General features: G+C 49.1%; 9 protein-coding genes across 9 annotated transcripts; 5 read left to right on the top strand and 4 right to left on the bottom strand.

The window, feature by feature from the left end:
• Positions 1-32: 32 nt before the first annotated feature.
• Positions 33-1,033, top strand: N7525_009951 (NAD(P)-dependent oxidoreductase; the record flags this gene model as incomplete). Its single annotated transcript, XM_002560192.1, has 2 exons — positions 33-77; positions 134-1,033. The coding sequence occupies 2 exons, from the start codon at positions 33-35 to the stop codon at positions 1,031-1,033; spliced, it is 945 nt and encodes a 314-aa protein (XP_002560238.1).
• A 240-nt stretch (positions 1,034-1,273) lies between these two features.
• N7525_009950 (sugar porter family MFS transporter) lies at positions 1,274-3,084 on the bottom strand (the record flags this gene model as incomplete). The annotated part of the gene is made up of 3 exons (XM_002560191.1): positions 1,274-2,635; positions 2,696-2,811; positions 2,871-3,084. The coding sequence occupies 3 exons, from the start codon at positions 3,082-3,084 to the stop codon at positions 1,274-1,276; spliced, it is 1,692 nt and encodes a 563-aa protein (XP_002560237.1).
• Positions 3,085-6,373: 3,289 nt separating this feature from the next.
• Positions 6,374-8,612, bottom strand: N7525_009949 (putative GTPase NOG1; the record flags this gene model as incomplete). Its single annotated transcript, XM_061214914.1, has 5 exons — positions 6,374-6,415; positions 6,483-8,170; positions 8,224-8,325; positions 8,410-8,518; positions 8,592-8,612. The coding sequence occupies 5 exons, from the start codon at positions 8,610-8,612 to the stop codon at positions 6,374-6,376; spliced, it is 1,962 nt and encodes a 653-aa protein (XP_061067426.1).
• A 1,114-nt stretch (positions 8,613-9,726) lies between these two features.
• On the top strand, positions 9,727-10,715 carry N7525_009948 (polyamine acetyltransferase; the record flags this gene model as incomplete). The annotated part of the gene is made up of 3 exons (XM_002560189.1): positions 9,727-10,119; positions 10,177-10,629; positions 10,680-10,715. The coding sequence occupies 3 exons, from the start codon at positions 9,727-9,729 to the stop codon at positions 10,713-10,715; spliced, it is 882 nt and encodes a 293-aa protein (XP_002560235.1).
• Positions 10,716-11,496: 781 nt separating this feature from the next.
• Positions 11,497-13,860, top strand: arg2 (acetyl-CoA:L-glutamate N-acetyltransferase; the record flags this gene model as incomplete). The annotated part of the gene is made up of 4 exons (XM_061214913.1): positions 11,497-11,550; positions 11,607-11,753; positions 11,816-13,690; positions 13,801-13,860. The coding sequence occupies 4 exons, from the start codon at positions 11,497-11,499 to the stop codon at positions 13,858-13,860; spliced, it is 2,136 nt and encodes a 711-aa protein (XP_061067425.1).
• Positions 13,861-13,888: 28 nt separating this feature from the next.
• N7525_009946 (beta-ketoacyl reductase) lies at positions 13,889-16,304 on the bottom strand (the record flags this gene model as incomplete). The annotated part of the gene is made up of 6 exons (XM_061214912.1): positions 13,889-14,163; positions 14,208-14,703; positions 14,764-14,944; positions 14,989-15,239; positions 15,682-15,883; positions 15,928-16,304. Coding segments are annotated over 6 exons (1,782 nt in total), but the record flags the coding sequence as incomplete, so codon positions are not given.
• Positions 16,305-17,317: 1,013 nt separating this feature from the next.
• N7525_009945 (uncharacterized protein) lies at positions 17,318-18,046 on the top strand (the record flags this gene model as incomplete). The annotated part of the gene is made up of 1 exon (XM_061214911.1): positions 17,318-18,046. The coding sequence occupies one exon, from the start codon at positions 17,318-17,320 to the stop codon at positions 18,044-18,046; it is 729 nt and encodes a 242-aa protein (XP_061067423.1).
• A 1,576-nt stretch (positions 18,047-19,622) lies between these two features.
• On the top strand, positions 19,623-21,158 carry N7525_009944 (uncharacterized protein; the record flags this gene model as incomplete). The annotated part of the gene is made up of 1 exon (XM_002560186.1): positions 19,623-21,158. One exon carries the CDS (start codon positions 19,623-19,625, stop codon positions 21,156-21,158), a length of 1,536 nt encoding a protein of 511 aa, XP_002560232.1.
• Positions 21,159-22,190: 1,032 nt separating this feature from the next.
• On the bottom strand, positions 22,191-22,389 carry N7525_009943 (uncharacterized protein; the record flags this gene model as incomplete). The annotated part of the gene is given in 2 exon segments (XM_061214910.1): positions 22,191-22,308; positions 22,319-22,389. 2 exon segments carry the CDS (start codon positions 22,387-22,389, stop codon positions 22,191-22,193), a joined length of 189 nt encoding a protein of 62 aa, XP_061067422.1.
• Between the last annotated feature and the right edge of the window lie 402 nt (positions 22,390-22,791).

Raw genomic sequence — 22,791 nt, 5'->3', positions numbered from 1 at the left:
TACGGTCTTCACTCTATCCTCCTCTACTAACCATGGCAGGACGAGTTTCATGGATAGGTCTCGGCAACATCGGCCGTGTACGTTAACATTGCCCCCCCCCCACCAAAAACCAAGGACTAACAAGCTATCCCAGGGCATGAGCCAAAACATCGCCCAGAAAGGTCCCCAAACTGGCCCCCTCCTTCTCTACAACCGCACAACCGCACGTGCAACAGCCCACGCGTCCGAACTCACAAACGCTAAAGCCGTAACAACCCTCGCCGAAGCAGTAAATGAATCCGATTTGATCTTCACCTGCGTTGGCGACGACACCGCTCTCGACTCAATTGTCACCGCAATCCTGTCGGATAACAGAATCTCGCAAGACCTGTCTGACAAGACCTTCATCGATTGCTCAACTGTGCACCCGGATACATCCCGACGAACCGAAGCAGCCTTCCACGAACGAGGAGCAGGCTTCGTCGCCTGTCCCGTTTTCGGGGCACCGAATATGGCAGACGCGGGACAACTTATCGTCGTTCCGGCTGGGAAGCGTGCATCAATCGAGAAAGTGCGACCGTTCTTTGACGGTGTCGTGTCCAAGAAAACGATTGACCTCTCATCTGGAACTGGAGCTGATGTAGACGTTGGACGGGCGTCCACACTGAAAGTACTGGGTAACACGTTCATTCTCAATACTGTCGGTGTTCTTGCTGAGGCGCTTGTTGCCGCTGATGCGTCTGGCCTTGGGGTTGAGCCGTTGCAAGAATGGCTGGGTCTTTTTGCGCCAGGTCCATTTGCCAATTATGCGCAGAGAATGGTGGGCGGGGATTATTGTACCCGGGAGGAGCCGCTTTTTGCAGTTGATCTTGCCCGGAAGGATCTCGGACATGCTTATGGAATTGCGAAAGAGGGAGGACTGCGGATGAAGAACGTTGAGGTTATGGATGGGCTTCTGGAGCATGTTAAGGAGGTCAAGGGGGTCAAGGGAGATGTTGCTGCTGTTTATGGGGCGGTTAGAAAGGGCGCTGGGATGGAGTTCGGGAACCAATGAGGTTATTGGGAGGACGGGATTAGATCTTATTTTGTGGTAGGGGCCTGATTTGGATCGACTTGATAAAAAAATAATATTGCTAAGACAAGCCTTGCTTGTAGCTATTAAATCATGGTCTCCATAGGGATATGGTGGAGACTCAACTGATCAAAGAGTAGAGTTAATTATGAACACAGAATTCTTTTTAAGAAAAAGCACAAGCGACACGCGACTGGCGCTTTCCTTTCAGTCATTATCGCATTACTCGCGAATTTCCTGAGACTCATCGTGGTGCTGATGCTCACCAGTGCCGGCCTCACCCTCCTTGCGACCCCCGGTGGAAGGACGGTGCAGGTCGTCAATGATGCCCTCTGGTGGAACCCAGCTGGAGGACTTCCAGGGCTTGACGTGGAGGACGTACATGGTGTCGACCTCCTCGAGGGTCCGGCCCTGGGTCTCGTTGACGAAGAAGAAGACAACGAGAATGGCGAGGAAGCAGCAGGCAGCGAAGACGTAACCGTAGCGGAAGTCGATGGTGTTGGAGATAAAGGGGGTGAAGAAGGAGATCAGGAAGTTCCAGGTCCAGTTGGCAGCGGTAGCAACACCCATGCAGACAGCGCGGTACTTAAAGGGGTACATCTCACCACAGATGGCCCAGACGATAGGACCCCAGGTGGTGGCGAAGCCGACAATGAAGAAACAAGTGAAGACAATCATGGCAACACCGGCGGGGTGAGAGGAGGGGTTGGTGTTCAGGATCTCGTGGCCGACGGAGGCCCAGATCATGAAGCAGACGAACATCCAAGCGCCACCGTACATCAGACACTTGCGGCGACCATAGTGCTCGACGATGTACAGACCGGGCAGGGTCATACCGAAGTTGACAGCACCGAGAATAATGGAGGTGACGTAAGAGTTGCTCAGACCGATACCCTGGAAGATACTGGTTCCGTAGTAGAAGATGAAGTTGGCACCGGTCAACTGCTGCAGAGACTGCAGAGCGATACCGAGCAAGATACGGTGCAGCATGCGGGGACCGGTGAAGACTTCTTGCCAGGGAGCATCGCCGTTGGCGAGCTCCTCCTCAAGCTTCTGCTTCATATCGGCCATCTCCTGGGCAACGACACGGTGGTTGTGGGGGACACCGTAGAGCTTGCACATGACATTACGGGCCTCTTCGGTACGACCGTGGCGGTAGGCGTAACGAGGGGACTCGGGCAAGAAGAGGGTGCCGACACCAAGGATCAGGGGCCAGGCGAAGCCAATGCCCATGGTGATGCGCCACGAGGCGGCGTTCCCGAGGGTCTCGGTGCCGAAGTTGACAATGTACGAGATGAAGATACCGAAGGCAACGAAGAGCTGGAACGCACTGACCATAGCACCACGGACCTGGCGAGGGGCAGACTCAGACTGGTACATGGGGACAACGCTGGAAAGCGCACCGACACCCAGACCAGCAACCCAACGACCGAGGGCAATCTGGTACCATTTGTCGGTGGTGGCAATCTGCACAATGATACCGACGATGTGGAGGAGGGCCCAGAAGGAGATGGAGAACTTGCGGCCAATGCGGTCCGCAATGGGGGCAGCCACCAGGGCACCAATCATAGTTCCGATGGAGAGCTAATATAGAGTTTAGTATATGACGGGAACGCAACAAACTTTTCCACTTTTCCAACATACCAGGCCGACAATCAGACCGTTGCGAACGTTACTGAAAGCATATTCTCCGGTGGCGGCATTGTACTCAGCGAAGCGCTGCTTGAAATCGATCATGGTAGTGAAACCCGAGATTTGACCTGAAGGTCGGTTATTATCAACGTTGCATCTACAGTGGCAATGGCTGTGTGACACTAACCAGTAGAGTATCCGAAGATGAAACCACCCATGGAGACACACAGACCAAGGATGAAAGACCGCCAGGTGAGGTACTTGACGGGGCTATCATCGAGCGTGAGGTTATCCTTCTCAGCAGTAGTCGAGTCGGCACGAGCAGGAGTTGCGGCCTGGGAGGAGAATTGGGATTCAGCCTTCCCAGGCTTGATCTTATCCATAAAGGTAGAGACACCCATATTGAACAGATCCGAACAGAAATAAATAAATAGAAACGAGTTGGAAAAAGAAAAGAAAAGAAAAGAAGGGGAGGAAGAAAGGGAGAGGGCGAACTAAATAGGTTGGGAAGTGTCGAGTGGCTCTTTCCCTTGGGGTACCGTGGATACTCCGCGTAGAGTTAGCAAAAAAAAAAAAAAAAAAAACGGGGGCCCGGATCTTTTGTTACTGTCCCACGTTTTTTTTAATTAGAGGATGGGGTGAATTCGGGGTGAATTCGGGGTTCGAGGGTTGTAAATTTCACTCCACGGGCAAAAAAAAGTCTGTTTTGGTCTTTTTCAATCTCTAGCGCCATGTACTCCGTGTTTGGGTTCCTCTTTTCTCTATGGTGGAGAAGGTGGAGGATGGGGGAATGTTAGGGATGCACGTGAGTTGAATATGTACGGCATTGATGTATAAGATTGTACATTGTACATTTGGTAGATCCATTGATGATTTATAGGTATCCAATGGGACTACACAATGTGAACTGTACACAGTATACGGAGTAAAGAATCAAAATCAATAACACGCCAGCATAAAAGCCAACTGATCACCCGACCTTCTTACCACCTTCTAGAAACATACGGGATTCAGTCAGGTATCTGGGTCCTCAGTGCCAATGCACGAATGAGAATCTGGTTCCTGGCTCAGATACGTAACAGTGACCATGACACTTCGGGCTGGGGTTCCTGCAATGTACGGAGTATGGAGGAAAAGAATAAATCGCTCATGTCTCTTAAAGTGACGTATATGCCCAGGCGATTCCCTTCCGGTGGTGCCGTGTTTACCTACATAGGTATAGGGTGTACGGAGGTACCGGAGTATGAATAGATTGAAAACTGTGCAGGCATGGCAATTTACCCTACGGAGTACAAAATATACAATATAGCCGGGAAGCAAAGGCAACTGAAACCGAGTGGATTTCCCAAGAAAGAAAGTGCAAACCAGAAAAACCAAAGGAAAGAAAGAGAAAAAAAAAAAAAAGACCAATACCAAGAAACGAGTGGGTCATTATGCGTGGACTCTGCTCTCTACCCGGTCATAGGGGCGCTGATCATAGTTAAAATGAAGAGCTGAAGAATGTATGATTGCAGTTTATAGCTAAATCAGGAACATGAAAGAAAAAGAAGAAGCTCTGAACAAAGAGGGAGAAAGTCCCATTTATATCTTTGAACATATTTCAGTTGAAACGTGCTGATAAGAAATCCAAGCTGGACATAAGAAAGAGCAGAGACCCACCACCGGTGAGGATTCGGTCGACTCCCGCGCAGAGATTTCCGATCGGTTGACTTTTCGTCTCCACTTTTTCTCAATCGGCACACCGAATGTGCTTTCTATCCCGAGCCGATTGGCATCCCGAGTCGGGATAGCCGACCCTGGCTGAATGGACTTTGTGCAATAAAATCATGTACAATATAGAATATTATATATGAATTGGGACTGGTTGAATACTTTATAAATGTTCATGGATATATACTCATGAATACTTAACCTGAACTCTAGCATGGTACCATTTCCTCTATATTTTATTTGGCTTGCATGTTCGGCATGCCTGGATGTCTTTCTCGGCATCCCTTGTTCGACCTAGACCCATAATAAATATCCACTAAGGAAAAAAAAAAGAAAGAAGGCAAAAACCCCCCTGACATTCAACAAGTGCTACCATTATTAATAACTGAGGTATCTGACCACTAAGAGAGTGAAAATAGTGAAAACTCTGTAGAGACCCTAAACTTCCTCTGGTTAGCCTCCGACTAGGAAGTCGACCCAATCCCGCTAATTTCGCCTTATCAGCGTCAATGCCCGTGTGAGCTGCCTTCTTTCATGCAACCCTAGATTGGACTGGTCTCGGGCAAGTTCGGCAGGCTTTATGTACGTTGTACGTTGTACAATGAATGCAGTGTAACCATTCTGATGTCTTTGCGTCTGTACAAAGCAGCAAGTCATCTTTATGAGTTTGTTACATGATCCTATTGATTTAAGGATTCAGGCAAAATCCAGTTCACATGGGAATAGATCTTGTCTCTCCATACTGAGAATCTGGTGAACTATAATAATGACTCGAGATAGAAACAAATTGGGTAAATCAATATTATATCCCGAGAAGTCTACTCGTACTCCATACATATGTACACACCTAATCTTTTCTTCTAAAAGCAGACCACTCCGTACGGAGTACGGACAACCAGTATAATGACGTGTATCGTCTATGTTGCATTAGCACATATGTCGTATGTATTTATGTACATGGCGCCATACAACCCGACTAAGCAACCCCGCCTCCCTCTAATAAAGCAAAGCTACTCTATTACACGGGAAATGCTTGTCTCTAATCTAACTTTTCTTCAAGGATCTAGCGAGGAAATTAGGATTTGCTTTTATTTAGCACATATCTGATGCCATCGTTCCTTTGTAACTCAGTTTCGATGAGTAGCCAACATCTGTGAGGCAAGCTCTTCCACCTGTATAACACGCATTATTACAAGGATCTTCCCTATTCCACAGATGTTGCCAGAGTGTGAGCCCATGAATACCTTGATTTGATAAGTGCCATTCAATGAATGTTCGCAAACATTTGTATGGGTCTGATTCATCTGTGCCACCTTACTTTTCTCGGTCTATCCGCCTATCCGCCTATCCGCCAATGCTTTTATGTTGTATGTATTTATTTTGACATTCAAGTTATGCTACATGAATCCTACCAAATAACTAAAAACATAGAAGAATCGTATGATTGGCAAACATTATTGACTATCAGTGCATCTGCAAACAAGAAGGGACCTTGGTATGCGTGGACGTAACCAGATAAGCACCGGGGAGACTGGCACGAGGGGTCCACCTGTCTCCGGGTGTTCTTAAGGTTTTAATCTGGGGGCATACGTCTACGTACAAAGAGGGATTAATAATGAAGCTACATACATACCTAGGTAGGTATGTAGGTAGGTCCACAACACAAGCGTAATAAAACCAAAGATCATCTGTATTGGCGGTATATGCAAGATCATCAAGTCAAGAACTTTTCCGTCCTATTGACCAGGAGGACAAACTCCCACAAATCATTACTGTGTCAAATAAACATAGAAATCATCCACAGTAAAACAGTTGTGGAAACCAAAAATGCGCGTCAAATGAACATTTGAACGAAACTCGGAGGGGAAACAAAAATTCTCGAAACATAAAACGCCCAACACCATTTTGCACCCGGTAATCGTAACCAATGGACAATGATTAAGAATGGGTCTCGTTTCAGCCGCATCGGCATCGGGGCTTCTAACGACGATCCGTCTTGCCCATACCACGCTTTCCGGAGAACTGAAGAGAAAATAGTTAGCACTGACCAAAAAAAAAAAAAAAAAAAAAAAAAAGGAGAGAAACATACCAAATGCTTTGCAAGAGAGGCGGTTGTGTGACGATCAGCCTCACCAGCACGAGCCATACGGTTCATCTTCTTCTGGCCCAGCTTAGCCATACGCTCGGCCTTATCACGGTTGCTGAAGGTGGTAACACCGTCGTGACGACGATCAGTGGCCGGTGTGCTGCGGGCGCGGCTCTTGGCACGAGCAAGGGCCTTGTGTGGGTTGTCATCGACGTCCATAGCGTCGGGGTCGGCAGTAGGTTCACGGATAGTAGTACGGCCGCGAGGCGGGTTGGCGGCGCGGGCACGAGAACCAGCTGCACCATTGTCGTAGCCAGCGGAATCCAGACCCCTGGTCATCTCGGACAGCTTCTTGGCCTTGGCGCTGCGGGGGATGGCGGCACGGTTCTTGAGCGACTTTCGCATCTTGGCTTCGTTGCGCAACAGTACACGCTTCTCGCGGATGAGGTCGGCCTTCAAGCGGTTGTCGGCGTCCTCGACATCCTCCACGCTTTCGTCCGACTCGTAATACCCATCTGCCTCGAGCTTCTCTTCCTCCTCCTCGAGGGCGGCAAGCTTGCTCTCGATATCCGGATCCACAAAGTCGTAGATGTTCTTGCCCTTCCACACCTCGGGGATCTTGTCGTGGTTCCACTCCTCGTTGCCGAGGGTGTAATCGCGCTGCATGTCGAAGTTGTAGACACCGGCACCACCGTTCTCCTCTTCGATGTCGCGCTCCAGTCTCCGGCGGTTGGGGTCGTTCTTGTCGTACTTCTTGAGGTCCTTGACACCTTCGGGAATGAAGGTCTCGCGCACACCGCCCATAGGCTGAGCCACGTGGATACGGGACAAAACGTCGCCAAGACGGCTGCCGGGGGTGGCAGCGCTGGAGCCGGACTTGAGCTTCTGGGAGACTCGCTCGGCGAGGAGCTTGTCGCAGGCGGCGTTCTTGACAGCGCTCACACCTTCGGTGGTGGTGCAGGAAGCCTGCAGCAACTCGACATCCTCTGCCTTGAGGATCTCCTGCAGTTGCTCCTGGTACTCAGGCTCCAGGTCCTCAGGGCGGCGCACATCGATCTTGTTCACGACAATGAACACGATCTTGTTGGCGAACAAGGGCTTGATGCTATGGAAAAGCTTGATCTGGTCGCCGACGGAGTACCCACACTGCTCGGAAAGATCCATGAAGTAGAGGATAGCGGACCGCAAGTGAGCAACAGCAGTGATCGATTGCATTTCAATGGTGTTCATCTCCTCAAGGGGGTGGTCCAGGATTCCGGGGGTATCGATAGCCTGGAAACGGAGATATTTGTAATCGAAATGGCCGACGAACAGACTCTTCGTGGTGAAAGCATAAGGCTGAACATCGACATCGGCACGGGTGATATTGCGCAGGAAGCTCGACTTTCCGACGTTGGGATATCCACAGATCAGGAGAGTACGAGTGTTGGGATCAATCGAGGGCAGACGGCCCAAGTGTTGGCGGACCTGCTCCAGGTAGACGAGAGGGTCCTTCAGGCGGCGGGTGATGGTTGCCATGCGACCGAGCGCAGCGCGCTTGAGCTGCTTGCACTGGAACAGAGACTGCGCATACTTGATGAGACGGACATAATCGCGGGAAACGGTTTCGATCAGGTGCTTGGCGGTTGATACTTGACCAAGGGCGATACGGAAGTGGTCGGCATCATAAAGGGTGTTCATCAAATCCTTGTCTGGCGGATATTAGACCCTTCTTCGGAGTGATCGTCATAGAAGTAGAACTTACGGAAAGGGTGGATATCCTGTAGGCGAGGGAACCCATCGAGGATATGCTGGAACTTCTCACCGAAAGTCTCCTGCGTATACTTGACTTTTCTGGTGTAGAATCCTGAGGGGGAAATTTTTGATTAGTGATTGTCCTTATCGATAACTTCTTCTTCTTTTTTTTTTTTTGCTTCTGGGGGAAGGATACCTCTAATACGGCTGATCTTGAAACCAGCACGAATCTGTGTGGGAAGCTGTCTCTGAGTGCGACTCAGGACAATATCCAGGAATTCCTGGTGTGTCGGCACAGGCGCAATCTACCAAGCGGTGAAAAACACATTTAGCAATCTCCTCCGTCGGTGCAAAAGGACTGTTGGGAAATTAACTCACATCCTTCCACGTCGTCTTCATGATGGGCACGAGTCAGGAGTCAAATAAGTAATGACTCTTGAAGTAATGCCGTGAGTGAATGAGTGTTGACTGGGTGGGTTTTTCTCCACGAAAAAATTGTTGGCAGGCCTTTTTTTCTGCCGGGCGGAGGGCAAATGCGGGGACCAGGATTGGATGAATCATGATATAGGCGAGCCACGTGATATCGTCCGCAAAATACCTAGGTAAATACCGATATTCTATAATATCTTATGACGAGAAGAGGCCTCTAACTAGAACAACAAGAACGATCAAGGGAAAAGAAATATAACAGGAATCAGCGTCATTTTCGTGACTAGACCCTCACTGATTTTTTGGGGGATGTATACCTAAGTAGCTCTGCTATATGTGTCTAGGGATTATTCATCCACCCTGTTGTTAGATTAATATCATACTAAACTTGAATAAACAAGTCGAAAGGGAAGAGCTGCAGAACATCCAAGTACAAGCAGTATCTTTCAAGGGTTCTAGAAGCCAGTAGCCCTTTGATAAAAGAACGTAGACCGCCTTGGGGCTAAATGTAGTAGTACCTACAGATACATGGTTATCTACGGCAAAGGCCGGGTAGAACGCAGTACTGGTAGGTTCCTATACTTTATCGGCTGAACTCCCCCGCCACTGCAAAAGTTCCTCCTCCACGTCTTGGGAATATTTTCAAGATTGTATGAAACAACATCCCTGGATTGGAAACCTATCAAGTGTTCTCAAATATTATCTGGGTAAATCCAAGTAAGTGCGCCTGCTCCTTCAATCCGATCCCGGTCGCAACAACCCCCCTCCTTGCCCACAGCCATCGCAAATTTCCATGAATTGCCAACATTTCCCCAAAAGATTGCTAGGAACATTTTCGATTTCCTTTAACCAGGAACAGACATCAAATTACAGTTAGAGCTAGGCGTCTTGTTCGATTATTAGTCCCAATCACTTGCATGAGACTAATCCCCACCGTTCTAGATTCACATCCCTCGTCTACGCCACCAAGCCGGGTACCCCCCTGCACTCCAATTGATCGTGGCACACTAGCCCCTTAGAATTGGAAATTCCGATCCCAACCGCTCTGACCTCGATACCCTAGTCCATTCCTCAATCCCTCACCATGTCCGATCAAAGTGAATACCTTTCCGAGTCCATGTCAGGCCAGGATAACGGGCTGAGGCCGCTGTCCAATGCGGACGACTTGTCTCTCGGAAACCCTAACAACAGCGATTTGGCTCGTATCATGAGCCGTGCTGGCATCCAACTAGCCAATGGGTTCCCGGTCGATGATGAGGACGACGACGAGGACGAGGTGGACGAGGACTATGCTGCGGTTGATCAGGATGACGACGCAAACGATTTCCCATACTGGTTTCGTCGCCCGCCCGCCCACAACCGCACAAAGCTGGATGAGCTGCACCCTTTCGTCCAATTGCTCTCCGCATCGAATGTGGAAGATTGTGTGAAAGTAGAGGAAGCTTTCCCCGAGCAGGAGCGTTGCTCTCACGATAAGGTATGGCCGGATTCTGTTAAAGATGCGAAGGTGGAGACTTCATTAACACTTTCATAGTTCGTTTACCGTCTCACCAGATGCCCCGAGCTCAGTCTGGGCCTCTTCACTCTTCCTTTGCTCGCAGAAGGAGAAACAAAACCCCGCCCGACACTCGTTGGACACATCATTGCTACCCGCACCTCAGAGCCCCTCGTGACGGACCGGTCGATGCGACTTCCGGCCAACTGGAGAAACGAGCGTTGGTCTGTCGAGGACGGGCAGGCCGTTGGTCACGAAGAAGGTGGCAGCACTATTGCCATTCATTCGCTTGCCGTTGATCCAGCGCACCAGGGCAAGCAAGTCGGAAGCACATTGATGAAGTCATATATCCACCGTATTAGAGAGGCCCAGATTGCTGACCGCATCGCGATCATTGTACACGATCACCTGATTCCATTCTACGAGTCATTTGGCTTTGAGTCTCATGGCCCTAGTAAGTGTCAGTTCGGTGGTGGCGGTTGGGTTGATATGGTATGTTCTCTTTTTTGACCAATTCCTAGGTATATGCTGACCCCAACTAGATCCTGGAATTTGGCCCCGAGCCTCTTGAGGAGTGAGAACTGAAGTTGTAAGGTTTTTTGTTTTTTGTTTTTTGATTTTTTTTTTCTTCCTGCATCTTTTCGGCTTGAAGCATGTTAAACCACGGACGGTTTTAACATGCTTATTACGCACAACTTTTTGTCTCATCTCAAGGGTTTATCCTAGACGGGCTTTCAAGAGGAAAGGATAGGAGTTTCTTCGGTGGGATCACTTTTATAAATCTGGGCAGAAACGGCTTGGGATTCCCGGATCGGTCACAAAGGCTTGTGTACCATAGTTGACGACAATGCAATGTATATGAGCATGACATGAGAATATCAATATATAAAATATGCCATATCACCTCGCATCTTATGCTTGAGACTTAAAAAGGTTAGGGCCGTATATCTGTCTTGCTATTTATAACCAAATGCAGACGATTATATATTTATCAATGGAGGTACCCGTGGATTTTCCTATATCTTGGCCCTGCTGTGACACACTACATGCAGTTGATCCATTAATATCCTTATACGGGGTATCGCAGAAGAGAGATGAAGAATGTACACATATGTAGGTAACTAGTACATCCATAGTTAACTACGTAGGCGTCAGATTAAATGCCTCTTATCAATCTTGGTATCCGCAGGCGGTGAGCTATAACCGAGGATCCATGGATGCGTCATATTATTTTTCTTTTTCCCTACCTTGGAATCTTCCCTCCTATATTGTATGTTATTCTTAATTCGTGAGATTGCTGCTCTTGCATTGGCGTCAACTGCTGGGGGGAGCAATTGATCTCTAGGCAATCACTCAACCATGACCTCCCGAACGTTAAACTGGTCTCGAACGGCCAAATCCTCACTGACCGCGGTAATTGAATCCACTATACGCCAAAGCTGAGCATTCATTGACTAGAAGTTCTGAAGCAATATCTCGTTCGCCCTAATGACCCCATTGCAGTGCGCCCGACACAGGTGCTGAATGTCGGAGCCCAGCAAATCGCCGAGTTCTCGGGCAGCAGCGAAAGCCAAGATCGGCTCGGCCACCGCGCAAAGGAGAAATTGCTTGATCGGGTAGGTGGCAGATCACTTCCTTCTTCTTCCTTTCTATGCTAACGGTTCCATGTTTGGCTTAGGAATTCTTTCTCAGCCTCCTAAGCTCCGCATCGACTAAGCGTGAAGCCAAGTCGTACCTTGCTCGGTTGAAGGCCAGCCCCGCCAAATCGGGCCAAGAACCCACCGAGTCCCCGAAGGAGTCCATATCAGCCTCTCTGCCCTCCGGTGTCAATCTCGGCTCGTTCTACGGTGCCTCCAGGGCAGTGTACGACAGTCCTGTCTTCCGGCAAGATACAACCCCCACTCCGCGCGCGCAGGATATACCTGAAAGGCTGCACTTGGCCCTGATCAAGATCACCACGCCACAATTGCTCGATAACTCTGTAATTAATGGAGTGGCCAAGACTCTGTCACAGCTCGTTCGCCTGGGGATGGCATGCTGCGTGGTTGTCGATCCCGGAAAGACGGACGGCCATGCCGGGCGACAAACAGCTATTGAGCAGGCAAATCGGATATCGGCGGCAGTGGATGAGCAGCCCGACTCACGGTCTTTTCGACTAGACTCGGCGTTATCTATATCCGAGCGTGGGTCTGGTTTACCCACGGTCCTGTCGCGAAAAGTGCTCTTGAGCGCCCTTCAAGACGGTCATGTGGTACTGGTTCCGCCCATTGCCTATACGGAAGAAAACCCACGAGCTGTCACGGTTTCAGCCAACGACGCTGCTCTTGCACTAACAAAAGAATTCGCGGGATTGTCCTTCAATCCAGACCCAGACGAAGACCCAGCAGTCACTGCCGAGAGAATCAGGAATCTGCAAAGGGAGGTCTCACTGGACCGTGTCATTGTTCTCGATGCGCTTGGAGGCATCCCGGCTTTCAAGGGCCCTCAGTCATCGCACGTTTTCATCAACATGGAGCAAGAATTTGATCAAATTAAAGATGAGCTTTCCCAGGTACGAAACTCTGTTTCTTCAAAACAGGGAACTTCCGAAGCCACTTACTCAACCTTGGAAAGCAACCCGTTCTCAAAGTTTGTCAATCGTGAGCTTGTATTGCCCGAGAAACCTACCGCACCTCCATCACCAGGTGCCGAGGTGATGGAGGAGGTGCTAGACGGCCACTTGGAGAATCTCCGATTAGCCCAACAAGCCTTAGCCATGCTGCCATCAGCCTCTTCGGGCATCATCACCTCCCCGCAAGAAGTTTCTTACTCAGCCCGTTCACCACAACAGGCTGCTTCAGACCTGTCGGCTGTTGGAACCCGTCGACAGCGCAACCCACTGATCCACCACCTCCTCACCGACAAGCCTCTACTATCATCCTCTCTACCCCCAGGCCGACGCGGTGCTTTCAACGGCAGCGGGTCAAACCAATTCAACCCCGTTACCTCCCACACGACCTTCGTCAAACGTGGAATGCCTCTCACAATCCTCCCAAACCCATATACAAAACCCTGGAGAGCCCAGATGCAACCACGACTGGGACTTAATGACCCTACCATCGATCTCCCCCGCCTAGTCACGCTAATCGAAGACTCCTTTGACCGCAAGCTCGACGTCCAAAACTACCTCGAGCGAGTGAACAGCCGTATCGCCGGTGTCATTGTTGCCGGTGAGTACGAAGGCGGCGCAATCCTGACCTGGGAGACGCCGCCGGGCGTGCCAGACGATGGGAGCGAAGCGAGCGCCGCCCGCATGGTGCCATATCTGGATAAATTCGCCGTTCTCAAGCGCAGCCAAGGCGCCGGCGGTGTCGCGGACGTTGTATTCAACGCGATGGTGCGCACATGTTTCCCCAATGGGGTCTGCTGGCGTAGTCGCATGGACAACCCGGTTAATAAATGGTACTTTGAGCGGTCTTCAGGTACCTGGAAGCTGGCTGGTAGTAACTGGGCTATGTTCTGGACGACACCCGGGCTGGTGGAGGATACTCAGCGCTTCCAGGATTATGAGGCTGTTTGTCGATCTATTCAGCCTAGTTGGGCTGATAAGAAAAATGTAATTGACTGAGGTGTGTATATATATAGAATGGAAAATCGGTGTTCAGTAACACTAACGATTCTCAGCGTCTTCTGGTGCTGCCCGAAACGTTTCTCACGAGACAGAACAATCCTATACTCTTGTAGAGACGTCCGCGAAATAAAACCGTCACTCTTAACCCCTGAATTTGAGCACCCGCTCCCCCAGATCGACAATTGACTGACCGTCCACAATATCCAAGACCCCCACTTCCACGTCTACCTCCTTTGACAGCCAATTGCGAACCTCAATATCTACAAGGGAGTCCATCCCATAGTCCGAAGCGGCCATCTTGCTATCGACCTCACTGGCAGATATGCTTAGCAAGCTCGACAGTTTCTCGATGGCGCCTTCAATCACTATCTGGAGTCTGTTTTCCGAGGCCTCATCAGGGCCTTTTTGATCGACAACTTTGCAGAGTTGGGGTTGTTACTCTTGTGTCCTCCAGACCCACCAAGGCGCCAGAGATGGGTGAATTGGGGATAAGATAAGAAGGCAGGTTCTGGTAAGTTGTCTACAAGGAACTGTTCGCAAGTACCAAGCCCCATCACAGTCTGCGGGCAGACACTCGAGGTTTGAGTATTGAAATGATCGGGCAAAGCATGGAACTCGTCCTGCGAAACAGCTTGGTTCTCGAACGCGGCTCGAAGGGATCCTGCGAATAGATTGTCTGTTCGTTCCGCAATGACACCAACATCAAGCGTATGGCCTAGATCAAATGAGGTTCCACCGAGGCCCCGAGATCGACTGTAAGCTAGGGCGTCTTGGAACGTGTTACCTATGTTGTAGTTGCCCTGGCCAGGTTTCCCAATGATACCTCTGGTTGAAGCCAGGAGGTTGAAAAAGTCGAGATCAGTTGGAAGCACCTCGTGGAGGTTCCACGATCGGCGTGTTTTGGCCCTTACGCTAACTTCAAAGGCGGTCGATGTCATCGGTTCAAAGTCAGAATCCTGCGAATATCATTGGAAACCCCAATGGGAGGTTTAGAGCATCCCCAGACGGAAACATACCAGCAATGTCATCGCGCCTTGAATGCAACCCCGGATAGGGGGCATTCTTCCTACATAAGGCCTGATGGCTTGATCCAAGGCAACCGAGTCACCAACATCAACCCGAAGGACTTGCGCATCGCACCCTGTCTCACTCAATTCATTGAGTAGAAGCTGCGCATCTGCATTGCAACCACCGGATCTGAGAGGGACAAGAAGTGTTTTGCCCCACGAGATGCCATCCACCGCGCTGCACTCCGACCGAGACGACCAAGACCACCGCTGAGCAGATATATCGCATCCTCTTGGAATTGACATGGCGGGAGTGTCCATGGAAGAGTCTCGACAAGATCATCACCATCAATGGTGAAGACCAGCTTGCCGCTGTGCCTACCGGACTGGAGTTGACGGAACGCCATTTTCAATTGGGAGTACCTAAACGTCGTGAACGGAGACGTTGGTCGGAAGACACCAAGTTGCCAGAGCTCCATCGCTCCCTTGAAAGAGTTTATATGACCGAGCGGGATCATGTCGTAGGATGATGTTGGGGTCGCAGGCAGCAAAGGTCACACTGTGGAGAAAGGGTGCCATATCAAATCGGCCGTTCGGTTATGAAGTCACGTTTACCAATCTCGATAGAGCGACCACATTGGGGCCATGCATTCAAACGTAGCACGAAGAGCCTCGCCTGCCAAGGAGTTCAAGGCGACATCTACCCCTGCTGCCGCATGTATTAGAATCGACTCCCCTGTCTTCAAACGGGTGACCTCGACCAGACAGTGGAATACTGTGGCATAGATAATTGGGAACCCTGCAGCATGTTAAAAGCTCATTGTCTGGGGTATCGCAATAGCTGCATTCCCCACGGTACGAGCGACTGTTTGGAAAGTACCAGTGCAGACTGAGAGTGCGACTATACGTTGTCCGGGGCGTACGTACCCTCTTTACATTGGGACCGGCTTGCGTGACGACTCCGGACGCCTCACCTCCAAACTTGGCTATTGGCACTTCACCCATAGCAGGCATGGCATCGAAGAAGTTCAGTCCGGTCGCGTGCACTCTATATTCGACTTCGTCGTCTTTTAGCGGAATCGGGTAGACAAAGCAGTCCTTAAAATGCAACCGATCCAAAAGGCCAGGGCTGTCTGTTGTCAAAGACAACACCCGATTCGGCGAATCACCTACACCTGTGCTTTTGGGAGAGAAAGTGGAAAAGCTGTTGGCCATGAAACGGTCCAGGGTTTGTGTAAAACCAAGCGGTTGGTTTGGAGGGGCCTGATCACCGAAGCCCTATACTCGGCGCTGCCACTGTTCGTTTTGGCACTGGACTTGATTCTTGTTGCAAATTCATATCGATAGATTCTCGAGATACGTGTAATAGTTTCCTGGGCATTGTGTCTATGGCCTATCTCCAATGTGACGAGATTCTGTTGACGGAAGTCCTGCTCCCACCGCACAGTCCGGATGAGACCTGTGATAAGAGCAGCATTCGGATCTGATCGGTCATCTCCACGGACCCAGAGCATCCGCTCACAGGAGTTGAAGAGATTGAAGGTTGGCCATCTACCAGAGAATTTAAAATATTGAAACCCAGTCTGATGCATCTTCGGGTCTTAGTATCAAACGATCAACACGAATCTCCAATGCCCGCACCACCTTCTGGCCTAGAAAATTAGAAAGTTCGAAAGGGTAACAAGGTGATTAACCAAACTTTTGCCATCGATTATATGCAGGGTGTACGTTCCCGCGTAAGCCAGAAAAAGCCTCCCCGCCTCGGTAATTACTGTGTCAGATGCTGAGAAATAGAAGGCGTTGAAGGGCGGGCATCCAAATTTCATGACGGAGACATGGTTGTCTGCTGTATACACCAGTAACCCTGAGCGACCGGAGCCCAAGGGATGTTGGGCGTGTGTGCTAGTCGTGCTGTGTGTGTGTGCTTCGAACGAAACTAGGTCCCACAACCCGATAATCATCTGGCGAACGGAGGCAGAGCACTTCGACTTAAGGAAATCCGAGACACGGAGGGCATGGGTTGCTATTGGTCGGAATAGATAACGAGTGAATGGGTTGTTCATGGTGCATATGCTTCAATCCAAAATACTGCCTTCGCAAGAATTTGACGTATTTGAGATCCAGGAAAAAGCACAAACCTATCTTGTTGACTTGAACGGGTTGGGTTGTTCCTATCTAGTGTACCCCCTTTAGGTTATTGTAATTTTATTTTCCCCTAGATGGGACAGAGACATACCATAGGCTTGACTGTATGAAATATCAAATTGGGCGGGATCTGCATTCACTTTGATATTGTAGCATCATCATCGCAGTGTTTACCTCCAGCCGTGAAACGTATCTATGCATCTCGCTAGATTTGTACGAGGATACTTTGCGTAGGGAAGGACAGTTTGAATCCCCGAATTCTTCGAGGTGCTTTTGGGAAAAGAGAATTATACTTATATAAACCACCTAGATTGTAATATAAACCAGCCCATCAAACATTCGTCGTCAAATAAGCAGCCATCCCGCTATCAACCCGGCCATTCCTCCCACCTTCATTTCTGTATCTAACTTCACCAACATGGGATCCAGGACCTATCCTCAGAGACTGGCAAATGCCCTTACCACTAGACGGTGGGAATATCTTGCTGTTATTTGTGGTATCCTCTGCGCCCTCTTCTTCCTGATCGCGTTGGCAATATCGGGCAATATCCCACCCACCGCACCATGGTGGGATGCGAAGCGTGTTCACGATCATTACTGGGCCCACGTGAAGGGTACCGAGGCCAGCAGCATATTTGTCATGGTTTCGGGGGCTCTTTACGTTGTCTATTCCGCAGTCCTCGCACGTCAAATTCGTAAAATCCCCGAAACCAACCCCATAATTGCCGACCTTCAACTTGCGAGTGCAGCAGCATCGTTCTGTGGTTTCATGATAGCTGCCATTGCGATGGGCCTATTGACATTCCGCGACTACGGCCCGGAGTTGACACAGCTGCTGAATGATATTTTCTGGATGGCTACGCTTTTATCGTGGCCAATCTTCTTGGTGCAGATGTGGACAGTTGCGTGGGCGATCTTCAGCGATAAGAGCTCCAACCCTGTACTTCCTAGAAGCATGGGTGTAGTCAACTTGGTCACTCCGATTGTCTTTGCTCTCGGAAGCGGGGTCCACATACATCATACGGGGCCTATGGCATGGAATGGTGGCCTTGTGTTTTGGCCTAGCCTGGTATTCTTTGGATTGCAAATCAATATTGACTTCTGGTATATGTGGAAGAACCTTCAAGCCACATGTGATCTTCCATAGGAAAGTCTTTCCCGCGTCATCTGTTTCAGAAACATTGTTAGGGCAACCTGACACACAATTGCAGACAATGAAGACGGGCAACTGGTGTGGGCGCGGAGGTAATTATTAGTGTCGTGCAAGGCTAGAATAGTTTTGTTGGGATGATAGGGAATAATTATGGGAAGTATCAGTTATAAGATGTACTGAGTGGTGACACGTTGACGAACAGAGTAATGTGCATTAAACTTCACTCGTTTTGTGAAAGGATAGTCCTATCATTGCTCATATAGTGTACTCCTTATATAAAGACAGTTATGGAGGATTGGACTAATAATGTAAGATATCTTTTCTCTATGGCGAAGTCGCTGAAAAATGTTGAGATCATGGTGATGTCCAATCATCTGTTTCTGCCTAGCCTCAACAATTTCAATTCGCCCAACTACGCCGAGTAGTGCACCTGTACTGTAGACATAAATTGAATGAGAAGAGAATATTTTCCAGCTCAAAACGGTAACCGTCGAGCAGAGAGGCCTTTGAATTTCAGGAAGAGAACAGAACGGGATCTCGACCGGGCCGTGACAGTAACCCGATTTGCCGAATTGGTTCCAAGGCCTTCTCACCAATCCCGATCTCGGGGTTGCTCTGTTCCTCTGCCCCAATTTGTTGTTCGGTCAAGTTTCGGGAGAATTGTGGAGAAGGCTCCCGTCCTAGTATTTCGGCTCCACGTACGGGATACACCTGCGCACATTCTGCGCGGACATAGCCTTGGTTAAAAGAAATCCCAGAGACGCGCCGGGCGTGGTAGAATCAAAGTAAGGGTAAGACCGCGCTTGCTTTCACATGATACAATGCGGTAGAAGTGACCTCATGTTGCAAGTGAATATATGTACGAAAAGAAACAAAAACTGATGGGAAGACGTGGGTCATAAAACCCCATTACCCCGATTACCCCAGTTTCCCTCCAGGATCGGGAATCCGTGCAAGCTTGACTGGACTGGCCCGGGGAAACTTTGACAAAATATCGGCGACATTTCGTTTCGGGATTGTGCTTGGCGGCGGCCCGATCACATTTGCCGACGTTTTGCTGCGAATATGTCGGGTTGTGGTCCGATCCCTCTCCTATTTGCTTTTATCGTCTATGTTGTATATATCGGCAATGGTGCTTTAGTATAACATTTTGAGGATGTGCTAACTAGAAATAGTGAAGTCTACCTACATGTCGGTACTTAGGTGACCTTGGAAGTAAACCCCTGTGAAAACCTTGGAAGCCTCTGCTCCGTCCAACCTTGGAAGTGCGCGAATAATGGAAGGAACCCCACATTATAGTCAAATTTGTCCTGGTATACACGCTGATTGGACAAAAAGGGCACCAAGTGGCTCTATTAAGTGGAGACTCGGTGCACGACCGTGGCCCAGTACGGAGTACCCCATGGAGATTTTACCCCCATATGCGGGCCTCCAGGTTGTTCAATAAATTTCCTTCAGGTATAAAATATTCGTCTCCCCCGCAAATTGATCCGATTCCTTTGGATTTTTGTTTTCTTGTGTGTTCGTGATATATTGGTCTTATTCCTTACTACGAACTACTCTACCGAGCATGGCAGGTCTTCAACTCAACATCGACTGGAAGTCGAATCGCCGGGCCATCGCCTACTGTCTGGTGGCTGCCATCGGTGCCCTTTGCTACGGTTACGATACGATCTACTATACTGGAATTCAGGGTATGCCATGGTTTGCCAAAGACTACGGAGAGAAAAACGCAGATGGTTCTTACTCGTTGGGAACATCCTTCCTGTCGCTGTCTGCGAGTATCATCTATGTGGGGGAGTTGGTCGGAGCCATTGCCGCTGCTCCCATCAATGACTTTTTCGGCCGACGTGCGGTGTTCCTGTCCGCCTCTCTTTGTATTGTCGTCGGAGCCATTGTGCAAGTGTGCTCATTCGGATCTGATCCAGTCTTCTATGTCAGCCGTGTCTTGATTGGTCTAGGCGTCGGGCAGTTCACCGCCACTTGTCTGATGTACATTGGAGAGGTGGCACCCTCTGCCATCCGAGGTCCAGCTCTCATGTGCTTCCAGTTCATGCAATCCATCTCGCAATTAGTCGGAGCCTGTGTCAACCAAGGCACGCAGAGTATTGCCAGTGCTCAATCCTACCGCATTCCCATGTGCCTGCTCGTCGTTCTTCCCGGCGTCATGCTTCTGTGTCTTCCTTTCACACCGGAAAGCCCGGTTTGGTACATGTACAAAGGCAAGCGTGAGCAAGCGATCAAGGCCCTCCGCAAGATCAACCGCAGCTCCCGCGACTACGACCCCTCTGCGGACATCCAAGCCATCGATGACCAAGTGCAAATGGAGCGTGAAATGGCCAAGGATGCTACCTGGCTCTCGCTCGTCACGGATCCCATTGAGCGCCGCAAGCTCTTCTACGCCTGCGGCGCCATGTTCGTCCAGCAGATCAACGGTATCCAGTTCTGGTACACCTATGGCGTGGTGTTCGCCCAGTCGATCGGCGTCGCGGATCCTTTTACTATTAACACCATCATCTACGTCCTGCAAATCATTACCGTCGGCGTAGCAGTCGTTCTCGGAAACAAGATCAAGCGCCGCACCAACCTTCTTCTCTGCTCAACGGGTATCTTTGTCTCCCTCATCGCCGTCGGCGGTCTCGGCACCACCCGATCTCCAGAGGGCACCTTCGGCCGAGGTATCGGCATCGGCATTGTTGTCCTCGCCTATATCAATATTATTTTCTACAACTTCTCCATCGGTACCCTGTCGTACTCCATCGCGTCGGAAATGTCCGTCGGCCGCAACAGAAACAAGATCACCGCGTGCGCCATGGGCGTCTTCTTCCTCACAGTCTGGCTCATGGTCTTCACCAGCCCCTACATGTACTACACGGGTAATTTGGGCCCGATGATTGGCTTCGTCTATGGTGGAACAACCCTATTTTTGCTAGCGTATTCGTGGTTCTGTGTTGGTGAAACCGCGGGTCGCAGCAATGCAGAGATCGAGAGGCTCTTCCAGGACAAGGTTCCCGTTCGTCAGTGGGCCACCTATGTTATTCCTTCCGATGATGTGGCAGTTATGAAGAAGCAGGGCACCGAGGACGAGCAGATTGAGATGGCATGAGTTGTATAGTATAGATTTACTGTATATGAACGTTCATGTTGCCTGTCGTTTTCTTCCGTATGAATTTAATATTCAATTATTTGTTCAAGCTGTTTTTCTTCTACAGATTATGTTTTTCAAATATAACCCGATAGAAAATAATGGCTTAAGGCTATGTTATAGTTTGATTCATTGGCTACTCTTATAAGAACTCTTGTATGTAAAATAAGTCATTATTCGGATCTATATGTTGTAGTCATTGGCTTTCCCTATTCTTCATTGAAGGACATTGACTATCAATGTATATCCTGTCAAGACATTCAATCCTGGATGGATTCTGCGTGAGAAGATTTTGTCACAATATCAACGGAAGGGTCCAAAAGCATAGAGTGATATTCGTGATATAGAACACTTGATCATTCTCACTGCGCCTTGTAACCCGGAACTCGACTTCAGAATATTGAAGAGTTGAGAGCTGCATTGGCAGGTCTACTGAAAAATTGGCCAGGAATGCGAAAGGCCCGAAAGCAAAAGATCAAATGCCCAGCGATCTTCGGCAACTAGTACGCCCCATTCTCGTTCTTGTCAGAATGAAGTACTAATTGGGGGTTATATACATATGTAGATAATATGGAGGTTGTTTGCGGCATGACTTATTTAAGACACTTCCTCGTTCCATATGACCCACTCTTTAAACTACCGTGTCTAAAGGTTAGTGAGCTCTGTTACTTCTGCTTGATGTTTTGCTGTTGTTAATCCTTGAGTGTGCTTATTTCTTTCCGTCTGCGTCTATTAGGTTAAGGAATAGGATAAGAAGATTTCCAAAGAGAAGTAGAAAGGGGAAGGATGGGGGGAAGGAAACAGGAGGCCTCAATGTTTATGCCCACCACCAAATTGTTTGTACACGCTACCGATCTTACCTGCATACATTGCATAAATTCTAAGGTTGCATCCATTATAACGCACTCGATAATTAGGTAACGCTCTATCCTCCCGAGGTCATTCAATTATCTGAATTTTATACCTTATCGCTGGCCTCAAACAATAGAAGTATCAGGGAATAGGATTTCCCCTTATGTCTACTAGCATTTCTTTTCCAGAACCAAGGCGTTTTGAGACCTGGAGGTCCCACTCACTATACTGGTCTTCGCGAATCCGACTAAAGTGCGTGCTATATATACTATTTTACTACCTGCTTATCCGTATAGTTATTAAGGATATCATTATTGACTTCGAGATAGCCCCGTATCATTGTTATCCAGGCGTTTAGTAGCAACTGCCACGACGAATATCTAACCTCCTCGATGTTATGAATGAATCCTTTAATAAAGCTCTCAACCAATACTACTTTAAGCGGATAGAATAAGTTACCGTACACTTTATATTGCTTAGGTTAAACGTCCTAGTTTGACTAATCTAAAGTTATATCGACCTTATCTAGTAGTAAATGCGCGAAGGAGTTAGGGATTAAGAAGATTTGATCCCCGCTAAACGGAAGGTGGACTGGAATGACGTGTAATACCGGTCTAGGCGTTCGTAGCCTTGGTTAATCTCATTAAGGACGGCTTGTGGATCTGGCTTTAGGCTTAGGCTTAGGGCTTAGGGCTTAGGGCTTAGGGCTTAGGGCTTAGGGCTTAGGGCTTAGGGCTTAGGC

The sequence above is a fragment of the Penicillium rubens genome, assembly GCF_028828025.1.
Source record: "Penicillium rubens strain IBT 27055 chromosome Unknown utg000004l_segment0_segment0, whole genome shotgun sequence".
In the NCBI taxonomy this organism is placed as follows: Eukaryota; Fungi; Ascomycota; class Eurotiomycetes; order Eurotiales; family Aspergillaceae; genus Penicillium; species Penicillium rubens.
The sequence above is the reverse complement of the archived record's forward strand: the minus strand, read 5'-3'. Positions and strand labels throughout refer to the sequence as shown.